This window comes from Panicum virgatum, chromosome 5K (genome assembly GCF_016808335.1).
Source record: "Panicum virgatum strain AP13 chromosome 5K, P.virgatum_v5, whole genome shotgun sequence".
NCBI classification, from domain to species: Eukaryota; Viridiplantae; Streptophyta; class Magnoliopsida; order Poales; family Poaceae; genus Panicum; species Panicum virgatum.
In genome coordinates, this window is record NC_053140.1 from 32,714,171 (window position 1) to 32,734,501 (window position 20,331).

Consider the following 20,331-nt stretch of genomic DNA (forward strand, 5'->3'; position numbering starts at 1 on the left):
GATATTCTCATGGAAGAGCTCGAAGTAGATGTATTTGAAAATGATCCCAGCGACGATCTAGGGCAGGCATTGCACAATGTGCAGGCAGACTGTGAGAGTGAAACAGAGAGGTTGAAGTTCCATAAGTTGTTAGAGGACCACCGTAAGTTGTTGTACCCAGATTGTCCAAATGGATTGAAGAAACTTGGCACCACCTTGGAGTTGCTGCAATGGAAGGCGACAAATGGTGTATCCGACAAGGGATTTGGTGAATTACTCAAACTTTTTAAAAAAATGCTTCCTAAGGACAACAAATTGCCTACGACAACATATGAAGCCAAACAACTTGTTTGCCCTTTAGGATTGGAAGTGCAAAATATACATGCATGCCCCAACGACTGCATCCTCTACCGAGGCGAGTACGAGAATTTGGATGCATGTCCCGTATGCAGTGCATTGCGTTACAAGATTAGAAAAGATGATCCTGGAGATGTCAAGGGGGAGCCTCCCCGGAAGAGAGTTCCTGCGAAGGTCATGTAGTATTCGCCTCTAATACCACGTTTGAAGCATCTGTTTAGAAATAAACATAATGCTAAGTTGATGCGATGGCACAAAGAGGAACGCAAGAAAGACTCGATATTGAGACACCCCGCTAATAGGTCGCAGTAGAGAAAAATAGATAGAACGTACCCTGAATTTGATTTGGATGCGAGAAACATAAGGTTCGATTTGAGTACGGATGGCATGAATCCTTTTGGTGAGATGAGCAGTGGTCATAGCACTTGGCCTGTGACTCTTTGTATGTACAATATTCCACCATGGCTCTGCATGAAATGAAATTTCATCATGATGCCAGTGCTTATCCCGGGTCCAAAGCAGCCCGGAAATGACATTGATGTGTACCTAAGACAATTGGTCGAAGAACTCTTATTGCTCTGGGGCGATGAAGGTGTACGGATGTGGGATGAATACAAACAGGAAAACTTCAACCTACGAGCATTGCTGTTCATAACAATCAATGACTGGCCTGCTCTTAGTAACTTGTCAGGACATTCGAACAAGGGATACAAAGCTTGCACACACTGTTTATATGATACCGATAATATATGGTTGACTCACTGTAAGAAAGTTGTATACATGGGTCATCGTCGGTTTCTTCCCATTAGGCATGCGGTATGATAGAAGGGCAAGCATTTCAAAGGCCAAGCGGACCACCGAACAAAACCAATGCACCGTAGTGGTAAAGACGTCTTCAACATGGTAAAAGATCTAGAAGTTATTTTTTGAAAGGGATCTGGTAGCCAAACTGTTCCGAATGAAAACGGAATGGCGCCCTTGTGGAAGAAGAAATCTATATTTTGGGAGCTACCATATTGGGAAGTCTTAGATGTTCGTCATGCAATTAATGTGATGCACCTCACGAAGAATTTTTAAGTCAACCTGATAGCATTCTTTGGAGTGTACAGAAAGACAAAAGATACAGTAGAAGCATGTCAAGAATTGTAACATATGGAAGAACGAGATGCCTTACATCCACAACAGCGAGATAATGGACAACAATACTTAAGTCCTGCCAGCTATACTCTTAGCAAGGAAGAGAAAGAAACCATGTTTGTCTGCTTGAGCAGTATAAAGGTTCTATCTGGATGCTCATCCAATATAAAAGGAATCTTAAATTTGGCAGAGAAGAAATTTACAAATCTCAGGTCCCATGACTGCCATGTGCTTATGACCGAACTTCTTCCAGTTGTGCTGCGGGGGATTCTGCCTGATAACATCCGGTTAACCATTCTGAAGTTATGTGCCTTCCTCAACGCAGTTTCTCAGAATATAATTGACCTGGAGAATTTGATAAAGCTGCAAAACGATGTGGTGCAATGTCTTGTTGGCTTTGAGCTGATATTTCCACCATCTTTCTTCAACATCATGACACATCTTCTAGTGCACCTTGTGAAAGAGATTGATATCCTCGGACCAGTATTTCTATACAACATGTTCCCATTCGAAAGGTTCATGGGGGTACTCAAGAAATGTGTTCGTAATCGAGCTCGTCCAGAAAGAAGCATCGCCAGTGCCTACGAAACTGAGGAGGTCATTGACTTTTGTGTTGACTTTATTGATGACCTTAAACTGATTGGAGTCCCTGAATTGCGATATGAGGGGAGACTAACTGGAAAGGGTACATTAGGAAAGAAATCTTATGTCTGCACAGATGATTTCTCATTTAAGAAAGTGCATTATACGGTTCTTCAACAATCATTCTTGGTTGACCCATATATCGAGGAACACAAGAAAATTCTGCTCTCCAAATTCCTGGAAAAGTCTGAGGCATGGATTACACGTGAGCACATGAACACTTTCTGCAGCTGGTTGCGGAAGCATCTAATGCATAACATGGATATAAGTGAACAACTGTTCTTATTGGCTAGGGGACCATCTTGGAATATCTTAACATACCAAGGGTACAAGATAAATGGAAACACATTTTATACGATAGCCCAAGATAAAAAGAGTGCCAACCAAAATAGCGGTGTTCGTATGGATGTCACAGACAATAATAGAAAAAAGGACACATATTACGGCTACATTACAGAGATATGGGAGCTAGATTACGATCCCAATTTCAAGGTGCATCTATTTCGTTGCCAATGGGTTAAGCTATCTGGAGGAGGGGTAACAAAAGATGAGTATGGGATGACAATAGTTGATCTCAACAATATTGGGTATAGAGACGAGCCATTTGTCCTAGCCCAGGATGTCGCTCAGGTTTTCTACATTAAGGACATGTCCAGCAAGCTGAAGAAGGGGATAAACAAGCAAAACGATGAGCCTAAGCGATACATAGTTCTATCAGGAAAGAGAAACATCATTGGAGTGGAGGACAAGACATACTTGTCAGAAGAATATAATAATTTTGTTGCCATTCCACCTTTCGAAGTAAATGTTGATCCATGCATCCTGCTAGCCAATGATGATGCTCCATACTTGCGCCGTGATCATAATCAAGGGACATTTGTGAAGAGAAAGTATGTTACCGCTAATTCTTCATGTACTTGAATCATTTTATATTATTGTATAAAAAAGTAATCGTAATTCAAATACTTTTATTATATATGTAATGTACAATTATACTTTATGTGTTATATATATCATTTTTAAAAATTTTCACTTAATTATCAGACTCAATTATAATTTTCATCCAATAATGAATTACTCAACTAATTTTATTTATTTCATGAAATTACATTCACATTAACACACTATACTCTCTCACTAACACACACAATCTCACTAACACACACTATCTCTCAAACTCACACACTACTCAATAAAATCATGAAATTGCTTAATTTTATGTAAAATTCACTTTTTAAACATTAATATCGTGATAGAATCCACTTTCTGTCGAAAAGCAACAGTTTGAAAAAAATTTGTTCACCTAATATATTTTTGCATGGTCAAAATAACAAATATGATTTCAAAAAAGTTAGATATTTCGTTGGCCCAATCACTTGAATGAAAATTAATTATTTTTGTTGCGTGTATCAAGTTTATATGAGGTAAGAAATTTTATTCCATAATTTTTGGAATCATAATTTTATTAACTAAATTAACAAATGAAAGCCTATTTTAAAATAGAAGTAAAAAGAAACAAAAACAAACATAAGATTTGGCGGGAATGAGGGAAAACGGGCCCCTTTTGTCCCGGGTGGTAGATCCACCCGGGACTAAACCTTTCGTCCCCGGTGAAGCCACGACCCGGGACAAAAGGGCCCTTTTGTCCCGGGTTGTGGCTTCACCCGGGACAAAAGGGGGGCCCCCTATATATGTCCCTTCTTCCTCGGCCTTCCTCCAACACTTGGGCACAGTTCTTGATCTGCGCCGCGCCGCCGTCGTCTCCCCTGCTCCCATCGTGCCTCCTGCTCCGCCGCCGTCCCCGAGCGCCGTTGACGTCCCCCACCATCCCCGAGCACCGCCCGAGCTCCGCCGCCTCCACGCCCCGGCCGCCTTGGACGACGACCCCGCTAGGCCGCTCACCGGTGCACCGCCGTCCTTCCCCCGTGCCACCTCGTCTTCGCCGCCCCGGCCTCCACTCCGCGCGCGTCCTCGTCTTCGCCGCCCCCGGTGGCCGCCACTGCACGCCGCCACCCTCTTCGCTGCGCGCCACCGCCCCGCCAGCTCCGCCTCGTCGTCCAGGGCCGCCGCCCTAGCTTTCCCCGCCCTGTGTGAGTGTGGCCGCCGGCATTTTCTTTTTTCTTTTAAAATTTTATGTTCATGTAATTCTGTTTTATATTAACTAGAATTCAATTATGCATATAGATATTTTTAGAATTATATTATGGATATAGTGTTTTATTTATTATATATTAAGTAGAATTGATTTATAGACACATTATTAGAATGCAATTATGGATATAGTGTTTTCTTTATTTATAGAGATATAGTGAGAATTAGAGAGAATTTATCGAGAAATAGAGAAGGAAATAGAGAATTAGAGATAATTTCTTTTATGATGTATTTATTATTTAATTATGTCATTCAAAGACTTTAATTATCATAGATTCATTATTTAATTATGTCATTCAAAGACTTTAATTTATCATGTATTTATTATTTAATTATGTCATTCGAAGCCTTTAATTTATCATGTATTTATTATTTAATTATATCATTCGAAGCCTTTAATTTATCATGTATTTATTATTAAGTTATGTCATTTATATTACTTCTCGAGCTCGCAAACTCGAGATAACACACAATCATTTTCGATAGTTTCCGATCGTTACCGATCCCGACCGAATCGTTTCCGATAGTTTCCAATTGTTACCGATACCGACCGAATTGTTTCCGATAGTTTCCGATCGTTACCGATACCGACTGAATCGTTTCCAATAGTTTCCGATCGTTACCGATACCGACCGAATCGTTTCCGATAGTTTCCGATTGTTACTGATCTAAATATGTGGATTATTTAGAGAATTTTTTTAAGAGTTTTATTTGTATTCATATTTTAGTTACGATGGACCTGCGACACACAGACGCGGAAGACGAACAGTTCCTATTGAATATGATTGCCGAAGGTCAAGGAGATGTCCCTGAATAAACTGATGATGGCAGCAATATCGACATATATTTGAATATGTCCAGTGATGGAATTGAGCCACCATCTATTCAGGATGACGTTGTTGGTGAACAAAGTGCTAATGTACATATCACAACTATACTTATTTGTAGTGAAAATCATATTTTCATCTGAATCTATATGAATACTACGAATGTTTTTTTTATAGCCGTTTGGATCATCGTCGCAGCAGAAAAAGACGAAGCGAGGCCCGATAAAAAAACTGGAAGGGCGGTTCATTATAATGGAAGTTGGTCCAGACGGCGAACCGATCTCTCCAGAAGCTACCGCCAAAAAATTCATAAGACAATCCGGATGTATTGTCAGGGACCACATCCCGATCAGCTTCAGGCTCTGGAAAGCTTCCAATCCAAGCGAGGAACGGGATGCAGTACCCGAAAGAGAAAAAGAATGGTGCTGGCGGGAGCTTAAGAAAAACTTCACGATTCCAGCTGAATCCGAAGAGATATGCAAGCGCTGGACCTTGAGTAAGATAGCCAAACAGCTGCAATCATTCAAGAAAATTTTGACGAAGAAATATATCAAGACCGGGACCACACCCGTATTTACCGGTGAGCTCGAAAAGCTCAGGGGTCACTGGGATGCATTTGTGGAATACAAGTCTTCAGAGCTTGGGCTTCAGAAGGTGCAGAAGGCCAAAGATAACGCCTCAAAGAAAGTGTACCATCACACTCTAGGCCAAAGAGGCTACAAGCTTGCAATACCCAAATGGGAGAAGATGGAGCAGGATCTGCTTGACAGAGGCATCCAACCTGCGACCATGAACTGGCCTGAAAGGTCAAGGACCTGGTTTTATGGTCATGGGGGAAGCTTGGACCCATTGACTGGGGATAGCATCTATGGGCCAAAGATCCAGCTAGCAGCCCAGACACTACAGGAGGCCATACAAGCAGCGGCCAAGGGAACATTCCAGCCGGATAGAGAGAGGGGTGAGCTGACTTACGCCCTTGGGAATCCAGAGCATCCGGGCCGCACAAGAGGCAAAGGCGTGGTTTCGTGGAAGTATGGGTTCAGGGATTACATTGAATCATATAGAAGCCGGCAAAAAAGAAAGAATGATGAGCGGGAGCACTTGCGAAGGCTAGAGGAATGGCTCATTGCACACGATCAAAGACTGGAGGAAGAGGTTCAACGCCAAGTGGCCATAGCAATGAGCCAGCAACAGCAAGCGCAAACGGTGCCTCCAGAGCCTAATGTCGCAGCCGATCATATGTCTCAGCGGAAAAGCAGCTGCGCTTCCACAGACGTTGCCGTCGAGCCAATGGGGATCCAGGCCGCAGTTGAAGCGACGGCCCCGCAGCGATTTCCAGTGGATGAGATCACCCAGCGGACACCTTGTGACCTGCAGACTGCCATTAAGAACTTAATGTTCACTGTTGCGTGCGGTACCGCCATGCCAACCCAACCAGGCGATGTGTACCACGGGCAGCAAATTCCTGTGGGATATACAAGAGTTGTCGTGGAGCAGGTGTGCCAGGGTTGGGAGACGCTCGAGCTTGATATTCCTGGAAGCGATGGGGAGATGACACTAGCAGAAGCCATTCATGGCTACATCCTATGGGATAAGCGCTACATTGTCCTAAAGTCGGATGATCGAACACCAAGACCGGCATCTCAGCATGCCTCTCCAAGGCCATCATCTCCGCAAAACCCCCCAAGGGCAGCACTGTCTCAGTAAGGTTCACCGGCACATTCTCCATCACCATCATCTCATGTGCCGATGAACACTCAAGCGTCACCGTCGCCTCCATGGTCACCCCCTCCGCCGCCGGCAAAGAAGCAGAAACAGCCGCCGGCAAAGAAGGTAGCTGCACCGGCTAAGAAGCCTCCAAAGAAGAAGGAAAAGAAGAAGAAAACCAAGGAGGCTCCTATTAAACCCAGGGACATGAGCCTTGAAGAATGCGATCGGATAACTCAAGAAAGAGTTAAAGAGCACTTCAAGCCAAAGCCGGAGCCCGAGAAAGTGATAAATCCGGTAGATTTGAAATTTTTTAAGGGAATGTGCGAAGCAAATAAGAGAAAATTCATTCCGAGAGATCGCCCTTCAGACTACGAACGCACAATTATCAAAACTACTGAGAAAAAGAAGAGACAATCAAAGTCGTCGTCGTCCGACGTTTCACAGCTCGGAGCCCAAAAGAAACAATCAATAGAGCCTCTCGTAGTGGGACAGACGATGCAACAACAAGACTTTGTTACATTTTTGAAAGAATCAAACCTGACGGCGGCTTAGATTGCAAGGGGAGAAGATATTCCAAAGGCCGATGTGGTCGTCAAATGGACGTATGAGCTGGGCAAATCTCTTGTACCCCCCGAAGTAGTGTCCGTGCTTCCAACGCAAATGTATAAGCTGCACCAGCACTACATGCGTGCGATGGCCGATTGCATCTTCATGCAGGGCGCAAAGATTAAAGATGACGATTTCTTACGGGGGGAGGCCATTATATGGATAAACTGGGAAGAAATTTACCAACTATTCCATCAGGAGGACCTCGACATCTCTATGGTCGGCTTGTGTGTTCTGTAAGTATTTTACTCTCCTTACGTATTGTTTTGCATGATCTCAACATACTGATCCCTTGATTTACTCGGTATCATGTAGAATGGAGATACAAACTTGCAGGAGAAAGGGATACTCTCACCTCGGCTTCATCGACCCAATTACTTGTAATTGGAGGATTCTACGCGACACTTCCGATGAGCTATTCCAAAACTTGTTCAAGTACATAAGCGTTCATCACAACAAGCAAATGATATTATTTCCTTACAACTTTGCGTGAGTGATTCCTTCCGTCTAACTCTCTCTATTCTGTAATCGAATTGTTTAAACCTCAACTACCAAGAACTGCCTCTGTATAATCTTGCAGTGAACACTGGGTCCTAATTGTCATAATTCCCGAGAAGAGCCTACTCGTGGTTATGGACTCATTGAGGAGAAATCCAGAACAATACGAAAATCTTCTTAACATGATGAAAAAGTAATTCTACCACTACTCCGTCGATGGCCGATAATTTGAATCACTTTGTTACTTGACTATAATTGTTCTAATCATGCACAGGATTTGGAAACAATTCGCTAAAAATCATCCAGGCAAATTTGACAAGGAATTGAAGATCAAGACAGATTTTGCGGTACACACTTGGATGATTCATTGCACGATTCATTAGTTTTATTATATATTCATGTAAATACCTGATAATTTCTTCTCTCTTAAAGTGTATGAGGCAGAAACAAGACACTAATTTATGCGCATACTATGTATGCGAGAACATCCATGGTCTGGTAGGTCCTCCAAGGGCCTGGACAGATTGGGAGGAGGAAGTAAGTAAAAAACTTGTTAATATTTGAACTCGTATTTTAATTAGTGGAAATTAATTATCGCCTTTTTCCATAGGTCGAGGAGATGCGCGATAAACTCATACCGGAGGAAAAGATTATGGCGATTCAAGAACAATTATCCGGATTTATTGTTGAGCAAGTTCTCAATCCAAAAGGCAAATTCTACTATGATGGACTATCTAATATTGACAATCACAGCAAATATGATAATATATGTGTATATATATATATAATTAAGAACGAATATACCTATGTAAATATATATGTGTGTATGTATTATATTTCTATTTATGAGTATGTATGTATTATATATTTAAGCTCTCCAATAATATATATGTGTATATATATGTTTATATATGAAAACTATCTAGGACAAATATTATATAAGTAACTATATATATGTATATATTAGTGGAGATCTTACACACTGAATTCCAATACATAAGTTTAATTGAAATGTAAAATTATAATCGAAATAGAAAAACAATTGAGAAAAGAGGAACAGAAAAAATGGACCTTTTGTCCCGGTTGGTAACACCAACCGGGACAAAAGGGTACGCCAGGCACGTGGCGCTGGTAGCACCTTTTGTCCCGGTTGGTGTTACCAACGGGGATAAAAGGGTGCTTTTTGTCCCGATTGCCAGACCCGGGACAAAAGGGCACCCCTTTTGTCCCGGCCTGGCGTTTCCGGTTGGGAAACCGGGACAACAGAGGTTTCCCAACCGGGACAACAGAGGTTTCCCAACCAAGACAAATCAGCGTTTCTGTAGTAGTGTGTGTGGACCGAATACGAATCTGTTCCCTCTTTGTGGCTGGAAATCATGAGCGCCTTGGTGGCGATTTGATCTCCAGATAGAATTCCAAAACAGGTTCCAAGTGGCCCAATACATCACTTTCCCTCTGTATGAATGAATAGTGTGGGATGCTGGAGAAACAAAATTTCCATCTGCAGGAATGATGATGATGAGGGAGGGAGGGAGAGAACAGAATGATGCCCAGGCTGCACTTTGTGCCTCCCTGCAACTGCCCGATCACATCTTGCGACTTTATTTGAACCCACACCTAGCTGCGCATGGGCCGGGGCATGGATTCAAAAGGTGACCCTATCAGTTCTTTACTAGCCGCAGTAGTGCTACTACTTACTTTAATTTTGTCGATCCAAAAAGCAAACTTGCTAGTATTTACTAGTTTAGATGTTTAGTTTTATTCAAAACATTGCTAAGTTGAAGAGAATGATCTTCTAGTTTGAGAGTGGTGGACCATTGCATGACCAGCTTGTATATTGTTCAATCCTAATGCATGTACCATGAATAATGATTATAGGTAAACTATGCGCCCAACACCTGTCTCAATCTCATTGGGCTCAAGGTTATGTGTCCTTTGGGAATGTTCGAGCACACATTCTTGCGCTGTCGGTAATACGCATCGGAATATGATAGTGCCCACTGATCGAGCTCGAACAACTAAAAGAATGGGAAGAAATGAATATAAGGCATTGCAATCGGACTGGCCGTGGTGGTGTCCTAAAGGTCATCGGGTTCGATCTACTCTTAGCTTCTTTGTTTTCCATCAACGAGATCTTTTGTCCATCAGATTCCGGTGTCCAGTAGCACTCAGCGTCCAGTGTCAGAAGAATGTAATTACCAATAATAAGGATGAATGGTTCTGCCGACAGTCAGCAGCACTAATGCATAAACGATTTGCAGCAATGATCCCTTTTTTCTTTAGGAGAGGGTCAAAAAGTAACTCCTTCCTACAAGAAAGCGAGGTTACTATAGCATTTGACCCGCCCTTAAAAATATGTTTTTAATAGCAAATGACGCCATTACCCGCACTAAAAATAGATGCCATTTTTAAAAATAGACACCATCATCTACCTCTAAAAAATTTGAATGCAATGAGCGGGTATTAAAAAATTCACATATTCGAATCCCACTAGATCCCCTTCTGCTGAATATAAGCAGTGCCAGCTCTTTCCACACATAGTTTGTGTACGCTGCCAGCTCGTGTTCCGGTTTTTGTGACGGTTTTCCACTGGTTTCTCTCCCAGTTTTCTTCCGCTTCACACTAAAATTGCCAGTTCAATCGGTTTTCTCCGGTCTGCTTGCACATCCTATCTTCTAACCGGACCGGCGCCAGTTCCATTCCGATTTAATCGGTTGGACCGACCGGTCTGGTCCAATCCTAATAACTGGGGCGCCAGGAGCTAGGACAGTAGCACCGAGCGGTCCCGCCAGATTTTTTTATTTTTTATTTGATTTTTAAGTATATGGGTCACCACATCGTCCGCCACGCAAATCTATTTTTAGAGGCGGGTAGGGGCTCACCCGTCCCTGAAAATAAATTTTATAGGGGCGGACAAGGGTGACCCACCACTATAGATGTATTTTTAGAGAGGCTCGCATTAGCCGCTCCTACAAATATCATTTGTAACAACGAAAATTAGGGACGGGTATCGTGTCCGCCCCTAAAAATATATTTTTACCTTCTCCTAAAAATTATTTTTGTAATAGTGCAGATTGATAGACACCAACCTGGTAATAATAATTAAAAAGTGGCACAGCAGATGTTGGTCTAATAACAAACCTGGAGTAATATCTGGATCAACATATATGGAAAAAGGAGAGCGCCTGGTGGCATCGTGAGTTTGATGTGGCACGTACGGCTTGAAAGCACTTGCCCACCTAAGCTCACCAGGTAGCTTGAGCTGGATCTCATTGCAGGAGAATGTTCGGGAGAAGAAACGACTAATTTACCATCTGACATCACAGGGCCAAACGAAATGGCTGGGTAAATTAGTGTAGCCGACACAAATTTGTCCTTCACTGAAGCAGGAGAAAGACAGGCCACAAGAAAACTTTCCGTTATTTTATTTGTTCTCCCATCATGCAAGACCCTTGTTTTTTTATTGCGCCACGTACGCACTAGAAGAAACAATAATTATTGACTGAAAGACATAACGAAATTTCCACATGATAACTTAGTCTATTTCTCTATTTCTTCTGAAAATGACATAAAAAAAGAAGAAGTAGCAGCGATAGCGATATGAATATTCTTTGAGTGGAATAATTATTGAATAATCATTTGTTGTAAAATGGATGTACTTACGGTGTGAAAGCATCCAATAAAACATAATGTGTAAAATAATGTAGTGCTTTACAGTTGGGGTTATTTGGATGCATGGCTTCCAAGACTGTGCATCATCTAGCCTGATTTTTGTTGATAAACGAAATAGTGGCACAAATCAACAGTTTTCAGGGCATAATTGCATAGGCTCGCCATATAATTTCAGATAAAATGAAGACATATAGATCGCATTGGACACAGTCAGATAAACTGAAATCCTAACTCTAGGGGTGGTAAAGGGCCGTCAAATATGGCCTAGATAATCTAAGTGCTGGCCCTAAAAGGACGGGGATCTAATTCTATACAATTTTGAGCTAAAATATTTAAGGACCAAGTTGGACTGTGAAGAGATCAATAGGGCCATGGCCCTCAAATGCGAGTTTCAGCACATTTCATAGCCTTGCAAACCATTTTATAAGAGACCACTAGGGCCATGGCCTTCCAATGCGAGTTTCAGCACATTCCAATTCTTGCTCCAGGAATCTGCAACTAGTGGAATATAAGACTTCAGAAGCTTGTTGATCTGCACTAAACTCTCACTGACTTCTTGTGTGACATCTCTCATATGTTTCATAGTCTTAGAAAAATTCGACATTGACTCATTTGTCTGTTTTAGTTTGGCGCTCCTATTGAACAGCAGGCCTCGATAATGACAGGTCTCAACCATGCATTAATTAAATTTCATAAATATTAAGTAGAGAAGTCTTGAGAACATCCTTCTTTGAATAGGGTATCGTGTCATCTTAACCAAAACCAGGCCCAAGAGATCCGAATTAACATGGATCTGATATATTCTCTATCTACTCATAGTTCCCATGCTTTTGTCTGATTCTACTGAAGTTTCATGCGCTCTTGCACAAGCTAAAATATATGCCATACTAGCAAATGACCAAACCAAATACAGTACTGAGAGTAACAGCACATAAGAATGAAAAATGTCCTTTATTCAGAGTTGTTCAACCAGTATAATCTACGTGAGTCTTGAATAGTGTACATGTCCATTCGACAACTAGGACGAAGATGTTAGAGCTTTATATTTACTCCATGGATTACAATGGAATCAAGAGAGAGGGAGCTATTTTCAGTTAAGAGTTATTCCAATTAATACTAAGCACTCCAGTAGTCCTGCCAAAGAGACCTATATATAGCTACCTATTAGGCTAGGCGTGTTTCCTCTGTTGAAAGTAATTCTTCTAGGAGACTAAGGTGTTGTTTGTTTCCGGCAGTTTTTTTAACCCCTATCACATTAAAAGGAATCTTACCATTTAGGAGTATGAAATAAAATCTGTTTATAATTTTGTTTGACAGATGGGTGCTAATTCGCGAAATGAATCTAATGAGCCTAATTAATCCATAATTTGTTACAGTAATGCTACAGTAACCTTTTGTTAATTATGGATTAATATACCTCATTAGATTTGTCTCGCAGTTTGGCTCCAGGATTCTGCAATTAGTTTTATAATTAGAATTTATTTAATACTTCTAAATGCTAAGATTCTTTTTTTATGTGATATGGTCTAAAACTTAGCCCCTGGAACCAAACAACCCCTAATACCTACATGCTCGGGAGATGATAAAGTTCAGTTGACCTGTCTTCCTATGATCGGAATTTGTAACAATATGTCATCATGCTGTTGAGGCAAGAAAAGAATTGCTTGCTGCCACATGAATATACTTGGCCCAGCAGTGGAAACCAACATTTGTGTGCTACCTAGCTAGACCATTACGTGTGAGTGGGTGAAGAACTGTAAAACAAACATATATTATCTTGCAATTTTACAAAAGAACAAGTGACCTCTGAACTTCTGATGCTAGATTGTCCTTCTCTTGGGTGTTAAAAGACATGTCAAATAAACATGTGTTTTTGCCTAGAAAATATAGTGCAAACTGTAAGGCCTTATCAAAACTTCATCTATAAGTGTGCCTACCTTTAGGTGTGTTTTACCTATCCTGGTTCTTGAAAGGTCATAATTTAATTGGTAATAAACATGTATTTTGATGTTGATTTCCACATGCAACTTTCCCTTTCTTTTTTAACTTATCAAAAAAAAATATTTAGTATGATGTGCATAATGAGTTTCAAAATTAGGTATATGCCGCTGATATTGGTGCTTGAGGGGCTAAAATAGATGCTGGACCAATTATGTTCACAGGCACAGCAACTAGTGAAAAAATATGCTAAAGCAATTTTGGTGCTCATCACCAACATTAAAGTGTATCTTTTGGAATATTTGCAAAGATGAAAAAGCTCATGCAACAAACCATTGAATTCTTTTTCTTCTTCTGATGTCTACAATATGACTCATATATTTTTAAAAGATTCACGCCATGCATCAAGCTTTCTGAATATTCAGAGCTCAATTCATGTTAAATGGTACCCTCGCATATATGTCCTGGGAAGAATATAGGCACTCACATTTTCCCGAAATGTAACAGAAAACTGGCTTGATTATTTCTATGGGTGCAACCCAGAAAACTCAAACGCTATATTTTGCATAATAACCTACTACAATTTACCCTTTCATAATTCAATAAGTATTTAAGCAACTTGGTAGCATGTCCTTACGTTTTCTCAAAAATTGTTAGTTTCTTAAAGGAGTCTTCTTTGTTGAATAACGACTACAGAGAAATTTACAATGGCTGCGTACACTACTAGAAAACGGACCGGCCAAAGGTAGCTACTGTTGCAACCGGTACTGATGCGTTTGACTTTTAGTTATTTTTTAATATTCTTTGAACTCGAACATGACCAATGGATGTATAGTACCGTAGAGCTCAGGTACGAGTAGCAATTCCGAAAGAATAAACAAATTAAATAAAATTGGATTCGGCAAAAATGATGAAACCATTTTGATATCGGTTGGAAAGACCAACCAGTACCAAAGGGGTTTCCCGCTTACCCAAGCGATCGGCCCCTTTGGTATATCGATTAGTCTTTCCAACCGTTACCTAAGGTAGTCCCGAGCACCAAGTAAAATACCAGGTGTCCTAGATTGACCACAAGGGCCTCGATTTCGGGGTACCCGGTTGTAAAATCAGTGCACAAGGACCTTTCCAACCGGTTCCATGGCCCTTTCTAGTAGTGATAACGCATACATAAATAAAAAAAGAGAATATATATTTACTTCTTGAAATACGTGCTGTTATAAATACTGCACGGAGAGATACCTAAACCTCCTTAATGTTAGCCAGAATGGGGAAACATTGTGGTCAGTATGTTAAAGGCCATATAACTTGGTTCTGATGACATCTTTCCCCTTCAATATCTTTTATTTCAGAACATATCTTGCAAGAAGCTGCAAAACAAAAATTTTACAAGCTTTAAAATTCAATGGCAATTGCTTGGGTACAAGCTAATAACTGAAGTTTGAAGTATGACAAAAACCTATTTTAACCTTAACACAGAAGGGGTCTTCAAATTGTGTTAAAATAGTCCACGTCAAATGAAAAACAAGATTCAACTTTGTACATGAAGAAATAATGGCACAGCATACATGTTTTACTGGTCTGCATTATGTTTGAGTAACATGCACCGCCTGTCATCGAACTTGTTAAACGTATCATCCTGGTCCCTAACATTTCAAATGCAATTTCAGATCTGTACACTTGCTATTCATAGCACTTGTGGTCCAAATCATAGTTGCTTCAGGTAAATCGAAAGTTATATAATTTATTCAATTTAAAATTATATACAAAGTATAATCACTCAAAAATAATTCATAAATAATACTTGTACAAATATATCAAATACAAAATATGTGTATAAAAAATTTGTAAAACAAGAAACCCATATGACCATTTTTTCTAAAAAAGAATAAATCAGAATATCAAATTTTGGAGGAAATATTGGAAAAAAACATTTGGCTTAAATTTTTGACAAAAGTTTGGAGAAAAATAGAAAATATATGAGTTGATGAGTAGAAAATTTTAAAAATATAATTTGGACCCACATGTAATAAGCTCCACATAAGTTGAAACACTTCCACTCTATAACTTAAAAATAATAATTTGGACTTCACGTGATACCATTAGCAATTTGATATCCTGACTGTGCATTTGTACCAAGTTCGAAGACCGACGGTGCATCTTGCTCTCTCTTCTTGAATGGTTATCATTATCACCACTCTTCTAATCGCGCATGGCTTTATACGAGAAAAAGAAGATCAGTACCACAGTTGAAAGAGTGCCACATTCAAAATATTGGTTCTGCTGCACACGGCATGTCCAGTTTATGCCAAGGCATTTCTTTTCCTTTTCCTTTTTTTCTGCCTTTAGACGTCCCTTTGCCTTTACCAGATTAATAAATCTACTACACACAAAGCAGATGCTGATAGAATAACTTGCCCACCGGGGAACAAGGGGTTTTGGTAGGTACCTCTCTACTGGTCTGGTCGCTGAAGCATACGATGGTGTGGCCAGAATAACAGCTATACCTAGGCCAGTCGCGTGTCTACACCTGCATACGCTCAACGAATTGTATTGCCACGCCCCACTAGGGGATCAAAAGCTGCAAAAGCCAAAGAAGCTTCATGGAGATAGCTACAGATATACTTGTCCCACGAAATATTTTTTTGCCCCAAGAATAAGCTCACATGTTGCTCTGTTAAGGCAGCTGGATAGCAATGTTAGCGGCTTATATAAACCCAGCACCTCCTGCCCTACGCCTCATCAGCATCAATGCAGCAAAGCACAGAGGCACCCAGCGAGCAGTAATTACTGCTGCAGTTAGTAGTGTTTATTAGCTTTGCTTGGGCGAGGTGCCTGATCGCGAGCTCGATCGAGATGAAGGGTACTGCAATGGCGGCCGCGGCCTTGGTTCCCCTCGCCGTCGCGGTCCTCTTCTCCCTGTCGTCGGCAGCATCCGCCGGCGCCGTCCAGTGGGGGAAGCTGGACCCGCACTTCTACGACCGGTCGTGCCCGCAGGCGCAGCAGATCGTGGCGTCCATCGTGGGGAAGGCGCACTACCAGGACCCCCGCATGGCCGCCTCCCTCCTCCGCCTCCACTTCCACGACTGCTTCGTCAAGGGCTGCGACGCGTCGCTCCTGCTGGACAGCAGCGGGTCCATCGTCAGCGAGAAGCGGTCCAACCCCAACAGGGACTCGGCCCGGGGCTTCGAGGTCGTCGACGAGATCAAGGCCGCGCTGGAGGCCGCCTGCCCCGGCACCGTGTCCTGCGCCGACATCGTCGCCCTCGCCGCCCGCGACTCCACCGTCATGGTAAAAGACACTTGCCTGACCTCTCTGGGATCTTTCAATCATTTATTCTCGTGCTTCAGATTCTTTGTGTGTTTCTTTTCTGTTGCGCGTAAAAACCAGGCAGCTGCATTCCCAATTGTTTTTTGTTTACTGTTTATCATGGCGATCCGATATGGAATCATATAAGATGCCTAGATGACAAGACCTTAAACACTTTACTAGAAATTACTGTGTGCAATTAAAGGATGCCTTTTCTTTCTGTGGAGTATAATGCACAATCTTTTTCTAAATACGTTTGGCAAAAGTTATTTTTTTTAAAAAAAACTTAAGCTTGACATATCAAGTGACGATAGTTGCTATCTGTACACACAGCTATACAACACGAACGACGAATCAGATACAAATCACACATTATTAGGCTAAGTAAAGTGATGTTCTCTAATTGACGGTCGTCTCCTGCATTGCCATGTAAATCTTCAGATCATTTAATAGATACTCCCTCCGTTCCAAAATATAGGTCGTTTTGGCTTTTTTAGATTCATAGTATTTGCTATGCACCTAGATATAACATATGTCTAGATACATAACAAAATATACGAATCTAGAAAAGTCAAAACGACATACATTTTAGAACGGAGGGAGTAACTCACACAATAATTTGTACAATGATAAGGGAGCGGTTTTATATAAAAGCGGTTTTATATAACCCTAGTTCTCTTTCATCCGCATCATCAAAATTCAACGTAGAATTGCGCGTAAAATAACTTATGAGATTATTTATATGTAGCAATAATGTACTTACAGTTATTCTATTGCTATATCCATGTTTATTTTTCTCCCATATCGTTCATTATTGATCCGCTGTAGACTGTAGTGTCGGTGAGCATACGGACACGAGTGTGAATTAATGTGTAATTTCCATGGCCCCTAACCTGTACCAGTACCACGAGGCACATGCAAAACCCGGCCGCTTGCCCTGCACATCTGATGTAGGCCTCTCCAATCTTCGTTCAGTCTCATCACCCTATTCAGGACAGTGCAAAATCTACATTGCTGATTATTATTCCGTGTGTCGTCGTCGTCACACGGTAAAGAAGAGACAAAGTTCATGTGGGGGGCACGGTGCTTGGTAAAAAGCAGCGCCAAAGTGCATGCATGTAGTTTACTAGTTTCAAAGTCATAGCACCTCATGTCTGTCGTCATGGGTTAAAGACAGTGCAAACCCAAAAGGACCTCGCTACCATGCAATCATATCGCCATGCAGTCTCTACTTTTTAGACTCATCAACACTGTAGAAGTAGCAGGAGCTATCGCTGGGTTGAAATACTACCAGGCATTTTTGTTAAAAGACCTACTACCAGGTTTTTTACTGTCAGTTTTACTTTGCGTCGCTGGCTGCTTCACTGAAATCTCCATCAATTAAGTTAACTCCTAACATTATGGTATACTTTTGGCTGCACGAATTGCAGACTGGCGGTCCCGGGTGGATCGTGCCGCTGGGGAGGAGGGACGCTCGGGGCGCCAGCATCCAGGGCTCCAACAACGACATCCCGGCACCAAACAACACCCTCCCCACCATCATCACCAAGTTCAAGCTCCAGGGCCTCGACATCGTCGACCTCGTCGCACTCCTCGGTATGTATATAGTATGTACACACTTGCATTGCATACTGAGTGTGCCAACTGATTGAAAGCTAGCTATAGATGATGTGTCAATGATCAGTAGGATGTTGTGTGGCCAGCTAGTAGCCACCAGCTGCGTCTCCCAAAGAACCATTGATAGATTGAAAGCTAGATGAGCTAGAAGGTAAGGCAGCCAGCGACAACACTCGGTTCTGATTGGTACTAAAAGTCACACATTGCTGTTGTGGACGGCGTCATCAGCCAGTACAGTTCATGTGCATTAGCGTCCGGAACAGTAGTACATTGCTGTGGTTGCATTATTTACAGCAATGCGTTAATTTGCGGATTAATTCTTGATGTTAAATGGCCAGATAATTAGTAAATTAAAAAAAAGATCATCAATGTGCATGGCCGCCGCTAGCTATCAGTGTAGCACAGTAGCAGCAGCAGTGCATGACTGCAACTGTCTGATGATGGCAGGTAGCCACACCATCGGCGACTCCAGGTGCCCGAGCTTCCGGCAGCGCCTCTACAACCAGACGGGCAACGGCCTCCCGGACTTGACCCTGGACGTGTCCTACGCGGCGGCGCTGCGCCCGCGCTGCCCGCGGTCGGGGGGCGACCAGAACCTCTTCTTCCTCGACCCCGTCACGCCCTTCAAGTTCGACAACCAGTACTACAGGAACATCCTCGACTACCGCGGCCTGCTCGCCTCCGACGAGGTGCTCCTCACCGGCAGCCCCACCACCGGCGACCTCGTCAAGCTCTACGCCGCCAACCAGGACATCTTCTTCCAGCACTTCGCGCAGTCCATGGTCAAGATGGGCAACATCTCGCCGCTCACCGGGGCCGACGGCGAGATCAGGAAGCACTGCAGGAGGGTCAACCACAACTGATCGCGGTTTGGTTCAGATACAGTTGGGAAATTTAATTGGCCGAGAGGGCTTCAATTTGCTTGTTTCTGCAGTTTTTGGTTGGTTGGTTTGTTGATTCAGTGCTCTCATCAACTTATTGCTCAGATTTCACATTTGTTCTATTCAACTGTGTATGAACTTTCCTTGTGTTGTGTATTTCCTTGATGGATTTGTTGTTCTTGTTCGAGGAATCCGTTTCGATTGTAAGTTGGTCTCGATCGAGGTACATTAATGTTGGTTAAATCAGGTTCTCCAGCCAAGAAAATTTGGTGAATAAACTATATGTTTAGTCATGTGCTTTCAATAGCCTTACAAGCGCGGTAACTTCCTCTGTTTTCTTTTTTTTTTTGGAGTGGCTTTCTCTGCTCTGGACATTGGCCTCCAACACGGGGCATGCTAGTTTGCAGGCGACCGCAAGTTCTGATTGGTTGATTTTCTGACCGTTTTTTTTTCTTTTTTATAATTTTTTGTCATTTTCTTATAATTTTTTTTCTAAAAATATTTTTCAAAGGAAAAAATTGAGAGGTGAAGAAAATTTGACGAAAATTTTTGGAAAAAAATTAAAAAAACAAACTTAATTTGACGTGAAAATTTTTACACTTGGATGAAAATTTTTTTACATCCAAAACAAAAAAGGCTCAAGGTAAAAAAAAATTGCATCCAAAAGAAAAAAATCAGATGAAAAAATTTCTGCCGTCGCGCCTCCCCATCGCCACTGTGCAACCCCGCCGCTGCGCCACCACCCCGGCGCCGGTGAGCCAGCTCCGCCCCCACTACGCCAGTCAGGTCGCTTGAGAAGAAGAAAGAGAAAAAGAGAAGAGGAAAGGAATAAAGGATGGGGAAGGGGAAAAGGAGAGTAGAGTGAGTGAAATCGATCATGAGTTTTCATATCGTGGTCAACCGCAAATTTAGTATTGGGCTCGAGCACCGTCTATAAACACCAAATCCACCTCTTTCCAATTCTAGCTCCAATCTTCTTTGCTTCTCGATCTGCTGCTGCTCCTCAACTC

General features: G+C 41.9%; 1 protein-coding gene across 1 annotated transcript; it reads left to right on the forward strand.

Annotated features, from left to right (window-relative positions):
• The first annotated feature begins 16,072 nt into the window (after positions 1 to 16,072).
• Positions 16,073 to 19,614, forward strand: LOC120707128 (peroxidase 72-like). The gene is made up of 3 exons (XM_039991924.1): positions 16,073 to 16,805; positions 18,254 to 18,419; positions 18,888 to 19,614. The coding sequence occupies exons 1-3, from the start codon at positions 16,371 to 16,373 to the stop codon at positions 19,301 to 19,303; spliced, it is 1,017 nt and encodes a 338-aa protein (XP_039847858.1). The 5' UTR covers positions 16,073 to 16,370; the 3' UTR covers positions 19,304 to 19,614.
• The last annotated feature ends 717 nt before the right edge of the window (positions 19,615 to 20,331 follow it).

Bases quoted from the DNA above. Each gene is read 5' to 3' on its own strand.
- LOC120707128 (XM_039991924.1), top strand. From the start codon at position 16,371: ATGAAGGGTACTGCAATGGCGGCCGCGGCCTTGGTTCCCCTCGCCGTC. The intron at 16,806-18,253 runs GTAAAAGACACT...CACGAATTGCAG, and splicing joins CCCGCGACTCCACCGTCATG to ACTGGCGGTCCCGGGTGGAT. The intron at 18,420-18,887 runs GTATGTATATAG...TGATGATGGCAG, and splicing joins CGACCTCGTCGCACTCCTCG to GTAGCCACACCATCGGCGAC.